Source organism: Mastigoproctus giganteus, chromosome 4 (assembly GCF_048544385.1).
Source record: "Mastigoproctus giganteus isolate SK-2022 chromosome 4, ASM4854438v1, whole genome shotgun sequence".
In the NCBI taxonomy this organism is placed as follows: Eukaryota; Metazoa; Arthropoda; class Arachnida; order Uropygi; family Thelyphonidae; genus Mastigoproctus; species Mastigoproctus giganteus.
In genome coordinates this window covers 222,591,893-222,606,697 of record NC_143578.1, presented here as the reverse complement: position 1 = coordinate 222,606,697, position 14,805 = coordinate 222,591,893, and the positions used below count along the sequence as shown (strand labels likewise).

Here is a 14,805-nt window from a genome sequence, read left to right as displayed (position 1 = left end):
TGCAATTAGATCGAGTTTACTACCAGTTTATAACAGATTCCACTAGCAGAAACGCAACTGGAAATTGTTTTTATTGTTTTATGGTAGTAACCCCCAGAAATGTGCTTTAGTAAAATGTGAGGTGTTAATAGTGTATCTCTGTGTTGTTTACGGTGTTGTTTATTCAGTTGCTACACGCGACCAGCTTTGTTTATGTGTATCAAGCGTGCCTCCTCGTTTTGTAATTGTGCTTTATTCCCTAAAAATGAGTAAAATACTTGACAGATTCAGACAGAAAAAAAGCAATATCGATAAAAAGAGGCGGACTGGGTCAAAAATTCTTACCCGGGAAAATTTATAGTGGTCTCATACTCTGGTTTATGGCCAAAATCATACTGGCCTCCGGCCCACCGGGGTTTTCCTGGTAAAGCTTATGGCCAGTCCGCCTCTGTGGATAGAGAAAAAATATGAAATTGTGAAACGCTTTGAGTGAAATGAAAAACCATGTGATTGCATGTGCTACAGGCCTAAATTAGGCAATGCCGAGAATTACAAAGAAGGCAGAAAAAATAAAAACTTTCATAGCAAGAACAACTCAAAGTGTAATTAAAATCCATTTGATCAAGACACAAAGAATTGGAAGAGATGGAACGGCTGTCATCTGTTTGGATAGAAAATCAAACAAAAAACAAGTTTGCTTACGATAGAAGCAAAAGCAGTAGCAATATTTTATTACGTAACAGTCGCAATAAAATACTTACGTATTTTAATAATCATAATAAAATACTTACGTATTTTATTATGATTATTTATTGTGTTTGGTAATGTTTTGGTTACAAATGTGTGTTCAAACTTGGGTGGTCGGCACCTAACCCTATTTTTCCCATAGGGCCTGTTGTTTATATTGCACGAGGGTTTCTAGGAACACAACTATCGTGCTATACGAGGACTGACTGTATAAGTACTGTGTTGTAGAAGTACCATGTTATATGGGGGTTGCCTGTATATATTTTAAAGTGCTTTATTGCAAAAATAAGTTACACATCTAGTACACTTACCAATTCTAGAAGTTTGCTGAATTCATTGTAACGACGAAAAATAAACCACTGCCTTCCGCCAGACTCTATCACTACTTTGTATACCTAGAAAATTAAATTTTGGACAATTGTTTTAGGATGATAAAACCATTGTAAATAAATAATTTAACTACGTCGCCCAAACCTAACATTAAGTGATATGATAAAATACTATCATTAAGATTCAAATAAGGCAAGTATGCATGTAATATTATTACAAGGAACAACTAGGAAATAAAGATAAATAAACAATAATTCCTCAATTTACAAACTGGATATAAAAAAGAACTAAAAGATAGAAGAAAAAATGACTTAAGGTGGGGTAAAAGTTTATATAAAAAAAAGAATTTTAATATAAAGGTTATGTTTGGTCTTCAGAAAAAGAAAAACCTAAACTAAAAACTTCTTGTCTTTCTCTATCACTTTTGCTATGAAGCAAAAGTTATGCCCTAGGTGGTATGCAGACCAGCTAGTGAATACACTTATTGCCTCCTGTAAACAGGGGGAGTTCAAGAAAGTGTGTATGAAGGAAACAATATAGAAGTCATATCATATCATATGTTAGGTAGTTAGTCATACCTTTTTATATGCATATGGCACATGAAGCAAAGCAAAAAGCTGAAGCTAATGGGAGTGCTGTGGCTCAGGGGGAGAACTGAGGGATCCTCTGAATCACAGCCTTTTGAAATGTACTGCTTGTTTAATTTTTGTGGAGCAATGAGGAATGGAACATGATATTGCCAAGGGGAATGTCTTTGTGTGCATGCAATTAAGGATTGTGAGGAAATCAGGTGCCAACTCAGTGTTATTATGGGCCTATATGACAGCTTGAAGGACAGGGTGGATGCCCTCAAAGCATTTAAATTGAGGAGCCCATATCTCAGCTGCCCACATCAATGCCAAAACTTACATTTGAACATCATGCAACATAGCGGCAACCCCCAAGGCAGAATGCACTGGTCCCAAAGGAACTTGTTGTGGGTGACTCTATTGTCAGGGAAACGGGGAACATAATGGGCAAAAAGGATAGGTGGAACAGGACCAGGGACAAAGGTTGATTGTCTGTTTTTTTTTTTGTTTTTTTTATGAAAACCCCAAACACAAAAGGTATCAAAACCTATAGTACTTAGTACTGTGCATGGGTTGAAGGAGAAGTATGGGGGGGAGGAGGATGCCGGAAACTTTGCTCTAGAGACTAAACATGGGTTTCACCACTTCAAGTTCCAATAAGCAAAGTGGTGGTATTTCAGCGGTTGATGAAAGTCATCTACCACCTGAAAGTATAGCAGATATCATATTTTAAGGGCACAAAGGGTGATACTGTTGTGCACGTTGGCAGTAATGATATTAAGAGTAAGAGACTGGCGGAATTACTTAATAAGTACAGGTCAATGTTGAAAAAAAAAAAGCAGTGATTTAGGGTTGAATTGGAAAGTGTCTGCAATTCTGTCCAGAAACAATAGGAGGGAGTATATGATGAGAGCCTTGTCGATCAATTCGGCCCTGGAGGGATTGTGCAATGCACAAGGGGTAGAATTTTTCTCAACCTGGTCTGTGCTTGTTAACAGAAGAGACTGCTTCTACAGGAACGGGATGCAAGAATATTTGCTGATGCTATCAAGGCAGTGTTAGGTTGGTCAGAAAACTGCTGGCTTGGGGGATACACAGACTAAGAGCTTAACAGTAGCCACTGGCAGAGGTGAAAGTGATTCTTGCACTGCTTCTATTGGAATGTACAGAAGCCTGGAAAACAAGGTGCAGGGGATTCCAGAGACTGCTGGGAGTCATTGCAGAACAAGTAAATACATGGGCTATGTAGAGGTAGCTAAGAATAGGAACAGGTGCATGTACACCAATGCAAGGAGTTTGGTAAATAAATTTGATGAATTTGAAGTATTGGTCAAAACATCAAAGGTAGATATTGTTGGGATATCAGAGACATGGTGTCACACAGTTATAAGGAATGCAGAACTGGAATTTTAGGAGTACAATGTGTACAGGTAGGATAGACAGGATAGAAAGGGAGGAAGGAGAGGTTAAGCTATTAGTTAAGAAACACAAAATCTAAGGAAGTCGACATTAGCATAGGCACATGATGCAAGAAAGCAAGCTTATATAGCATCAGCCAAACAAAAAAAAAAAAAACCCCACCATTATTTCACCCATCCACTCGCTACAAATGTTTGTCAAGTTCTGCCTTGAATCTATTTAAGCTATCAACTTCTATGACAGATGGAAGTTTATTCCAGCAATCAACCACCTGCTGGCTAAAGGCAAACTTCCGCATATCTATCCTACAACCGTCTTTCCTCAATTTGAATTTATGCCCTCTCAGGGGTGATTATTCTGAGCAAGAGGAAGAATCCTATACACATTGAGCATGCTCATACACCTCAATCAGATCACCTCGCAGGTGATCTGATTTGACACTGTAATTTGCAAAACTTAAGCCTTTCTTCGTAAGAGCAACCCTTTGTTCCACTCATTAATCTTGTTGCCCTTCTCTGTACTCATTCCAACAGCTCTACATCCTTCTTAAAATGAGGCCTCTATACCTGAATACAGAACTCAAGGTGTGGCCTGACCATTGCCTTATACAAGGGGATAATCACCTCCTTATCCCTGCTAGAAAAATTCCTGTATATCATTGACAAGACGTCATGAGCTACTCTTGCAGACCATCTGCACTGCTCAGAAAACTTCATATCTGCCTGCACAATTACCCCTAGGATGTTTCATTCTCTACCACTGTCAGTGTGGTATCACAGAGTTGATACGTTACACTGGGATTACTGCTTCCCATATGTAGTACTTTACATTTGTCAATGTTAAACTTCATTTGTCACCTCTCAGCCCATCTGCTCAAATTTTCTAGATCCTGTTGCAGCAGTGTACTGTCATTAACAACCCTGCCAACCTTCGTATCATCTGCAAACTTGGACATTAAGCATGATATACCATCATCAACATCATTTATAAATACAGAAAACAGCAATGGACCCAACACTCAACCCTGAGGGACTCCATTAATAACATTAGTCCATGAACAGCAGTGTCCATTGATTACCACTCTCTCTTCTCCCACTCAACCATCCCTTTATCCATAGCAGCAATTTGCCTCCAATGCCACACTGCTCCAATTTGTGCAGCAGTCTTCCATGTGCAACAGTATCAAAGTTATTCTTTGCATCCAGTTCCTTTGTGACTACATCATAGTATCCAATCAAATTTGTCAGACAAGACTTCCCCTTAACAAACCCATGCTGTGTCTGAGCTATAACTGAAGTCTTGTCTAGATGATCGTGCAATGCTTCTTTAACCAGTGCATCCATTAATTTCCCTGGAATAGAAGTTAAACTAACAGGTCTGTAATTACCTGTGTCTCCCTTTCATCCTCCTTTGTGGATTGGGGTCACATTTGCACATCTCCAGTCCATGGGTACCTCCCCTGAGTCCAGGGAAGCTCTCATAATTATGGCTAAGGGTTTGCTTACTTCTTTTGCTGCCTCCTTTAATATAACTGGATAGTTTCCATTCACCCCAGATGCCGTTATGTTTATCTTCAACAACTTTTCCTCCACTTTACTCTCAGTTATTACAAGATTGAGAGAGAGAGAGAGAGAGAGAGAGAGAGTCTTTAATGCCCTTCACGGCCAAAAAGCCAGGGGTTTACAGTTTTACAGCCTCCCAAAACTTCCGGGAAACTCGAAAAATTTTTTACAAAAAAAAAAGTAATTTTACAAAAGTCTGATTGAGCTGACTTAACATCGAGATAAGAGCACCAGCTCAATCAGACAGGAACAGATGCAAGGTACACATTATCATTGCTGATTAGTCCTACTAGTCAATTTTTTTCCGGTAAGTCCGGTCAACAGCGAATTTGTTTAGGTCGGCATCAAGTGCCTGGGTTTGCTTGAGCATTTGCTGAGGGAGGAACCTGTCCGAGAGATGGAGTCGTGCTGAATGCGAGGAGAGCTCAGGATTGGCCCTAAGGGCAGCAGGGGGGGGGGGATCCTTCAGCCACAGGTATCCCAGAATGAAGGTGTTGCGATTATGCCTGTTATCATCTTGACTGTTGCTAGGAGGCATTGGTCGTCGACTAAGGTGGGAAGCCGTGGAATCCCGAGAGAGTTGGCAAGCTGCGTGGTACGAATCAGAGCTGGAAGGTTGTGCTTCCTATTGGCCCACTTTAGGAGCCAGAATTCTGTGGCAAAGGGTGGTTTCTTTATTGACGGTGCCGCTGACGCCCAAATTTCAGCAGCATAGAGTAAATGTGGAAAGATAATTGTTCTTATGTACCTCACGGTTGTCTTTTTATCTCTGATATGAAGGAGATGCTGTTTTGCTATCCATCTGAGTCTTGAAGCACATGTGAGGAGCATGTCTATGTGGGCGCTGAATCGAAGTTTGGAGTCGAATACAACACCCAGATCACGATGGCTGGACACAATTGGGATGAGGGTGTTGCCGACTGAAGGAGTTTGCTTCAATGAATACACCATGAATTCGGACTTAGCAGGATTGATCTTGAGCCCAAACTGGCAGAGGTAAGATGTGACTGCAGCAAGAGTGTTATTAATTTCTGTTTTTACCAGATCGAGGCCTTGACCAGGGATGATGGGAGTGAGTATCTTGATATCATCTGCATAGCTCAGTAAACATCGAGAATGTGCAACCAGCGGGAAGATAAAAGATGAGAACAGAAGGTCGGAAAGAACCCCTCCTTGTGGGACTCCTGCTGTGACGGATCTAGTAAGGGTGCAATCTCCTGTATGAAGCTTTATAACTCTGTTATTCAGAAGAGAGGAGGGAAAGCATAATATGTTCCCTATGATCTGGATGTGGCATTCCAGGAGAGTGAGTAGTTGGTTTACTTGGACGGCATCAAATGCAGCTTCAATGTCTAAGTAAGTAACAGTTAGTTCGTGCCTTTTCTCGAATGCTGACAAGATAGTATTCGTGGTGGCTAGTTTTTAGGTTTCGATGGCGACTGAACTTTGGCTAAAGGTTTGATGAGATAGTTTGTCCATTGCTGTGGGAAAATCTGGTTCGAGAGTAACTGGTTGAAGATAATTAAAAGTGGCTGAATAATGTATGGACTTAGGCATTTGAGCATGAATTGGGGAACTCCATCATCACCAGTGGTTTACGATGCAGGTAGAGAATTGATGGCGATGATCAGCTGTTGTTTTGTGATCTGAATGGTGTTCAACACTTCTTGCTGGGTTGGCTCTGTTAGTAGAGCCAGATCTGAGTTTGGCATAGAATTACGATTAAATCTTGTGACGAAATCGAGCCACAATTCAGGATCAATTTGCAAAGGAAAATGAAGGTTCACTTTCTTGTATGGAATTTTTCCTTTAGCCAGATCTCGGTTAACGTATAATTTGATTGCCTCAGATTTCAGGCGATTAAATTGAGCCCGTGCCCTTGAATAAACGATGCGATCATTGATATTTTGCAACTGTTTCCATGTGCGATGGAGCTATTGCTTCAGCTGGAAACTCATTTTGAGTTCTGAATTCCACCAAAGTCTTGTATATGGACTGATTGTGATTTTTTTTAGAGGCAGCATATTTGGCAACCGTGTTGATCCAGTTTGTGAGAATGTTCACAGCTAGCTCTGGGTCACAAGTCTCTAAGGTCACCCAGGGAATGAGAGAGGCGGCTCTGATGCACTTATCTACATCAAGTAAGTTGGGACTAGTGATGTCAACCTTTCTTGTTGTCTTTCTGGCTTCTAATTTGGGGGCTGGCAGATATGCAGTCACATGTATTGGGACATGATCAGAGTCAAATGACGTTTCTGCAATGTAATCAAGGGTGCAAAGGATAGAGGCTAGAACTAGATCTAAGAGGTTATTCCCCCTGGTTGGAGCTTCATTAATAAGTTGTAGATCGGCACATCTCAAGTGTGCCAGAAGATCCTTTTTCAGATTAGATAGCTGAGGAGGTAAACTGAAATCACCACAAACTAAGTGAGAGGCTGTGGGATGCAGCTGATTGATTATCCAGTTGGAAACTTCAAGGATGATTTGCTGGGAAGGCGTTGGAGGTAAGTACACCACACAGATGTCAAACATCACAAAGTTGTATCCTAACGTAACGAGGATTGCTTCATAGTTAGGGGAGTTACTGGATTTATTATCCAACAGCTTGAAAGCGGATTTCTTGTAAAATATTGCGACGCCTCCACCCTTGCGTGCAATCCGAGATGTGAATACGACCCCATAATTAGCTGGGGCAGCTGCTGCTAGGAATTTTTGATCATCATTGAGCCAGGGTTCGGTGATGGCGAGCAGGTCAAAATATCCGGGAACCAAAATTTGCTCCATAGTGTCAAGCTTGTTCCTAAGACTATGCACATTCTGATAAAAGATGGTGCAGGCAGGTACTCTACGTACTTTGATAAGGACGGGTGGCACTACTCGATTCAGCAGGGTATATCTAGGACTGATGAGCACAGGGATTGGCATATTGGTGTTCTGTGTCTGTGGTTCTGGTTGCGGTAACGAGATCTGGGATTGCTATGAATCAGGGTACCATTGATGGGAGTCCTTTCCATTACTTTTATATCGTTGCCCTTTATGCCCGAGATATGGCATAACAAGAGCTCCAGCAGGCAGGATTTCAGGATTGAAGAGTGCTTCAAAATCTGCATCAGCTACATCAATCTTAAAGGAGGCGTAGGTGGGATATTTTGTGGATAGCTTGGTGACTCTACCATTCATTTTGAATGCAGCAAGAAGGTTTTCCACATCATCAACTGTGGTAGCAGGGGAGAGCCTACTAATGAAGACATTACGCATCCGCTTGTCCATCATTCGAGTGTTCGCAATTTACATCTTGCTGAAGCGCAAATTGGTTCCAATAACTTTAAGATTGGGGCTCAGTTCCTTAAGAGTTGGATTACGGGTCAGTGTTTGTTCTTTTGTTCGTTGGCTTGCAATCATTGCATGCGTTGTAGTATCTCTATGGGTCTTTACATTAGATACAATCGTAGTCCCTGTATAATGGTTACCTCTCACGTTGTTTGAAGCGGAGCCACAATTGCGATGTACTTCAGCAGCCAAAACATTATCCGGTTTCGAGTGCGAGGACCTCGTATGTGAGTTTGTGATCGCGAATAGGTGCAATTTGGCAAGTTCTGCTCCTGATGACTTCTTTGGATGTTCTGTGAGGCAGTATTTCCTGAGTATCCGTTGGCATCTGCTGCGATTTCAGCATATACTGGTCTAGTGCTGCGTTCAGGGCACACAACTTCAGACTCACAGATTGTAGGAATGGCGGATGGAGAGGGGTCATGTGGTAATAAAGATAGGGTGGTTTGGGTAGGAGCTCTTTGTTTTGCGTGGAAGTGTTCGTCCGGAGGATGCTGCTCATGATGGTTAGTTTGAACAGCAAGATCACAAACAGATTGCTTCAGGTCATCAAAATTTTTCCCCAACACCTCCAATGTTTTGTGTATGCATTCATTGTGTTCTCGTAGTCGCTTGTTTTCAAGCAGTAGGTCTGCGAGGATATTATGGATTGGGGATAGCTTTATACATAGAGTTGTCTCGATATTTGTGAGGAGCGAGACCAAGAGTGGACTTTATGCCAGAGTTGAATACACCTCCGGCATTCCCCTCCCTGAATAACTCCTCATGTGTGAATGTAGATGCAAAATATTCATTTAGTTTGTTAGCTACCTGAGCAGGATCATCAACAGTTGAACCATCAATATCAAGTGGACCAATCTGATTCACCCCCTTCCTTCTACAGTTTACATAACTCTTTGCATCTTGTGCCAAAGATTTCTCGTAATCTGCTTTTGCCTGCCTAACCTCCTTTGTAACTTGGTTACAGACCAGCTTTTATCTATCATAGGCTTCTGTATCATATGTTAATTTATATATATCCCATGCATTTTTCTTCTCTGTCACATGTCTAATTAGTTCATCTGACATCCATTTAGGCCTAAATCTTGAACAATATTTCTCTGTTGGTATGAAAAGCTTAGTAGCTTCCAAGATTAATTCTTTGAATGCTTCCCATTTTGAATTTGCAGTTGGTAACATCATCAGTTGGTCCCACCGTATAGAATTTAAATACGGTCTCAGACCACCGTAGTCACCTTTACGAAAGCAAAAACCCTTCCCTTTACCCTTGATGGTAGTTACCTCTTTGAGTAAATCCCACTTCAGCACACTATGATCACTGCCACCTAGTAGTTCCTTTATTTCTAGATTCTTGATGCATGAAGAATCACTACTGATAATCAGATCAAGAGTATTACTCCCTCTAGTTGCCTACCGAACATGATGCTGTAGAAAACAATCATCCAAGAAATCCACAAAAGCCTTGCTAGTGTGTGAGTGACCAACCCACAAATTCCAGTCAATATCTGGCAAACTAAAATCCCCCATTATAAGACACTAATTTACTGGCACACTATTTCTCTGAACAATTGCTCATTATACTCATCAGATTCATTAGGCCTATAACACACACCTACTCTCATTTTTCCTTCCCAGTGCTTATATGTCACACCAAACCAGACTCAACACTGCATTGTCCACGCACATCAATTGGATGCACTTCCTTAGATTTTTTGTGTTTCTTTACTAATAGTAAAACTCCTTTCTGTGTATATTTTCTGTACACACCGTACTCCCTAAATTAAAATTCTGCACTGCTTATGTCTGTGTGACACCACGTCTCCGATATCCCAATAATATCTGCCTTTGATGTCCTGACTAGCACTTCAAGCTCATCGAATTTATTAACTATACTCCTAGCATTGGTGTACATGCACCTATTTCTACTCTTAGTTACCCTAACACAACCCATGTATTTACTTGTTACACTATGACATGGTTGGACAGTGCAGTGTCGAGTCAGTTTGGTGTGACATTAGCACTGGGAAATCAAAATTGAGAGTAGGAGTGTGTTATAGGCCTTATGATGAGTATAAAAACAACTGTACAGAGAAATAGAGTGGGTCAGTAAATCAGAGTGTCTTATAATGGGGGATTTTAAATTTCTCAGATATTGACTAGAATATGTGGATTGGTGACTGACACACATGCACTCTACCAAGGCTTTTGTGGATTTATTGGATATTGTTTTCTACAGCAGCACCTTCGGGAGGCAATTAGACGGAGTAATACTCTTGATCTGATTATCAGTAATGATTCTTCATGCATTAAGAAACTGCAGATAAAGGGACCACTAGGTGGCAGTGATCAGAATGCTGAAGTGGGATTTACTCAAATGGTGTAAAGGGAATGTTTTTGCTTTCGTAAAGGTGGTCTGAGACAGTATTTAAACTCTATACGATGGGACCAATTGTTGATGTTATCAACAGAAAACTCAAAATGGGAAGCATTCAAAGAATTAATCTTTTAAACTACTAGGCTTTTCATACCAACTAAGAAATATTGTTCAAGGTTTAGGTCTAAATGGATGTCAGATGAACTAATGAGACGTGGCAGAGAAGAAATGCATGGGATACATAAATTAACAGGCGACACGGAAGCCTATGATAGATAAAAGCTGGTCTGTAACCAAGTCACAAATGAGGTTAGGCAGGCAAAGGCAGATTACGAGAAACCTTTGGCAAAAGATGCAAAGAAAAACAGCAAAGACTTCTTTACTTATGTAAACTCTAGAAGGAAGGGGATAAATCAGATCGGTTCACTTGATATCGATGGTTCAACTGTCGATGATCCTGCTCAAGAAGCTAACAAACAAATAAGTATTTGTATTTACATTCACACATGAGGAGTTATTCAAGGAGGAGAATGCCAGAGGTGAAAAACTCTGGCAGTGAGCTAGATGATTTTGTAATAACTGAGAACAAAGTGGAGGAGAAATTGTCGCAGATAAACATAAGAAAGGTAACTGGGGTGGATGGGAACTATCCAGTTATATTAAGAAGTAAGCAAACCCTTAGACATAATTATGAGGGCTTCCTTGGACTCAGGGGAGGTACTCATGGACTGAACGTGTGCAAATGTGACCCCAATTCACAAAGGATGACACAAGTAATTAGAGACCTGTTAGTTTAACTTCTGTTCCAGGGAAATTAATGGAGGTATTGGTTAAAGAAACACTGCAGGATCATCTAGACAAGACTTTAGTTATAGCTCGGACACAGCATGGGTTTGTTAAGGGGAGGTCTTGTGTGACCAATCTGATTGGATACTATGATGTGGTCACAAAGGAACTGGATGCAAAGAATAATTTTTATATATATTTGGATCTTAGAAAGGCTTTTGATACTGCTTTTCTCGTGATTGGCAGTAGTCACATGAAATGGGTGGTAATCATGTGAACACGATCACTGGGGCATGATCATGTTCAATGTCTCTCTGTTTCGCCAGAACACAGCTATGGGTGCCCCTGTTATTCCTATCGTGGCCAATATCGCCACGGAGGAACTTGAGTCAGATTTTCTTGAATTTACCTAATCCTATCACTCTCTGGTGTTGTTATGTTGACGATATCCTCGCAATTGTTGCCCGGGGATTGGAATCTGGACTGCTGCAATATCTCAATTCCCTCTCGCCCGTCATTCAGTTTATGATTGAACTAGAGGTTTGATAATACTCTTCCTTTTTTTGGATGTGTTAGTCCAATGCATGGATTCACATTTAGTAACTTCCGTTTTTAGGAAGCCAATGTGCGCAGGCCAATTTACCAATTATAGGTGTGTGTACGCCTCTGGGCATTTGCGTAGCACTGCTCGCACTTTATTTTTCTGTGCTTGGACACACTCTAGATCGAATGGTGACAGGTAATTGGAGATTTTTAAAATTAGGGCAGAGCTTTCAAATTGCTGGTATCCACCTGGCATGGTAGTATGTGCAAGATGTGCTGGAAAAAGCATCTCTGAAACAGCAGTTCTGAACTTTTCACGCACCACAGTTTCAAGGGTGTATCGAGAATGGTGCAACGAACAGAAAACATCCTCTCAACGGTACTCCAGTGGAAGAAATTGCTTGTTGATGAGAGAGGTCAGAGGAGGATGGCTAGAATTGTGCAAGCAAACAGATGGGCCACAATGTCGCACATCACGTCAGAATACAACCTTGGTGTGCAGAACAAAATATCGCAACGGATGACTAGTCGCACTCTGTCGTGAATGGGCCACATTGCGTACTTTTGTTATCAATGAAGAACAAGAGAGCATGCCTCCTGTGGTCACAGCAAAACCAGAACTGGACTATTGAGGATTGGAAAACAGTTGCTTGGTCTGACAAATTTCAATATTATTGAATATTGAAATATAATTGATGGAAGGCTCAGAATTTGGCAAAAACAACATGAATCCATGGACCTGTCATATCTGACGACGGTGCAAGGTGGTGGGGGGCAGTGTTATGGTGTGGAAATGTTTTCTTGGCACACGTCGGGCCTATTGATACCCGTAGATTGATGTCTGAATGCCAAATCGTACCTAAACATCGTTGCTGACCAAGTGCATCCGCTCATATCGGCAGTTTATCCTCAGTCGGGTGGTTACTTCCAGCAGGATAATGCGCCGGTGCACAAAGCCCAAATCACTATGGAATAGTTCCAGGAACGTGACAATGACTTTTCTTTGCTGCAGTGGCCCGCTCAGTCCATAGATCTCAATTCTGTTGAACATCTTTGGGATGAACTGGAAAGGGCTGTTTGCTGCAGGCCTACATCTCCGTCAAATCTCAAGGAACTGCGTGACACAATGGTACAACCGAGTACCATGTCTGCATGGTACTCAATTTCTGCACATTTTCAGCATCTTGTTCAATCCATGTCTAGACGAATTCATTCTGTTTTGAAGGCTAAAGGAGGCTCAACATGCTACTAGGTAGGTGTAACTAATAAAGTGGCAGCACGGTGTATACTGTTTCCATTTAATTAAAGGGTTTTTGCTTTCCCTCAAAAGCACAGAAAATTATCACAAAAGGCCTAATGGGATATTCAAATTTTGAGTACAATACAAAATTGTAAATGATTATCACACGCACTGAAACAACTTTGATTAAAAAGTAAGGGTCACTTACAACAGTTTTACAGTAGCCTTCAGTCATGATCAATAACAATCAATTGGAAACAGGCATCATACAGTGGGATTGGAAAGCTGTTAACTTTGGGAAAAAACAGTTAAACGAAAAAGCTTTCCATAATATTTAAAGGTAATTTTAGTGAATTTCTGTATTTTTATGTTTCTGCATAACAACAACTTTTTAATTTTTTACTTTACCACTCTGCGAACATTTTTGTCAATGTTTTGTGAATTTCTTTCCATCCCCCTTAAAAGAAAATAGCCCTTCAATATAATACATAACACAACTGCTATTTCAAGTTCATATTTATTTAATTATTTTATAACAGAAATTTATATAAATTACCGTGAATTTCTTATTCTTCTCCCACGTTTCTGAGTTAATAACACTGACACTAGTTGTGCCATTATCTGACCTGCTCTCCTCTTCTGGAGATGAACTCATTTTGTTTTTTTAAAGCTTAAGTAAAGATATCTAAAATGACAATGAAAAATATATGATTAAATTCCATTAAAAAAAAAAAAAATGATTTCATCTAGTTAATGAAAATAATAATATGTTTTATCTCAATGTTATGTGCTGCAGCCAAAGGCAATTTTGCATTTGACTACAGCACAATAACACTTAAACAAAGCATATAAATAATAATGTATATCTACTTCAAGCTCTGTCTTCGCAGCACACTGCAAGATTGGCTTGGCAGTCTTACTCCACAACTAAATGAACTCTTAAGAGCAGAAAATTTTTGATGAATTTGAGGTGCTGGTGATATTGTTGGGATATTGGAGACGTGGTGTCACACAGAGATAAGGAATGCAGAATTGGAATTTGGGGAGTACAGTGTGTATAGAAATGATAGACAGAATAGTAAGGGAGAAGGGGTTATGCTGTTAGTCAAGAAATACATAAAATCTAAAGAAGTGCATCCAGTTGACATGGGTGGACAGTGCAGTGTTGAGTCAGTTTGGTGTGGGAAAACCAAGTTGAGAATAGGAGTGTGTTATAGGCCTAATGACTCTGATGAGTACAATTAACAACTGTACAGGGAAATATATGGCCTCCGTAGCCGAGTGGTCAGGAGCGGGAGTGCAGTAGCGCACGCTCTTTGAGTAGACCGGGGTTCAAGCCCCTGACTGCTGAATACGGTCGATCTGCCAACCCGCACTGGACCAGCGAGGCAGACTAAGGTCCATTTTCCTCAGCATGAATTGTTAAGGAGGCTTCCATACTGCAGTGGGTTGATAATGGCTGCACTTTACCTTTTTACAGGGAAATAAAGTGGGCCAGAAAATCAGAGTGTCTTATAATGGGGAATTTTAACTTCCCAGATATAGACTGGAACTTGTGGGTTGGTCAAACACGCACTAGCAAGATTTTTGTGGATTTATTGGATATTATTTTCTACAGCAGCATGTTCGTGAGGCAACAACCAGAGAGAGTATTACTCTTGATCTGATTATCAGCAGCGATTCTTCATGCATTAAGAATCAGAGATTTTTTAAATTTTATACAGTGGGACCAACTGGTGATGTTACCAACAGCAAATTCTAAATGGGAAGCATTTAAGAAATTAATCTTGGAAGCTACTAGGCTTTTCATATCAACTAAGAAATACTGTTCAAGGGTAAGGCCTAAATGGATGTCAGATGACCTAATGAGACTCGTGGCAGAGAAGAAAAATGCATGGGATGGATATCAATTATCGGGAAACACAG

General features: G+C 40.6%; 1 protein-coding gene across 2 annotated transcripts in view; it reads right to left on the bottom strand.

Moving 5' to 3' along the window:
• LOC150087431 (serine/threonine-protein kinase Sgk2-like) overlaps positions 1-14,805 on the bottom strand; it is a 268,124-nt gene that overhangs the window by 219,057 nt on the left and 34,262 nt on the right. For both annotated transcript variants that reach the window (XM_090372067.1, XM_090372068.1), the window contains exons 2-3: positions 13,436-13,564; positions 1,038-1,121 (exon numbers count right to left, since the gene is read on the bottom strand). In XM_090372067.1, coding sequence (XP_090228193.1) covers positions 1,038-1,121; positions 13,436-13,534 — 183 coding nt within the window. In that variant the 5' untranslated portion in view covers positions 13,535-13,564. The remainder of the gene's footprint in view (positions 1-1,037; positions 1,122-13,435; positions 13,565-14,805) is intronic.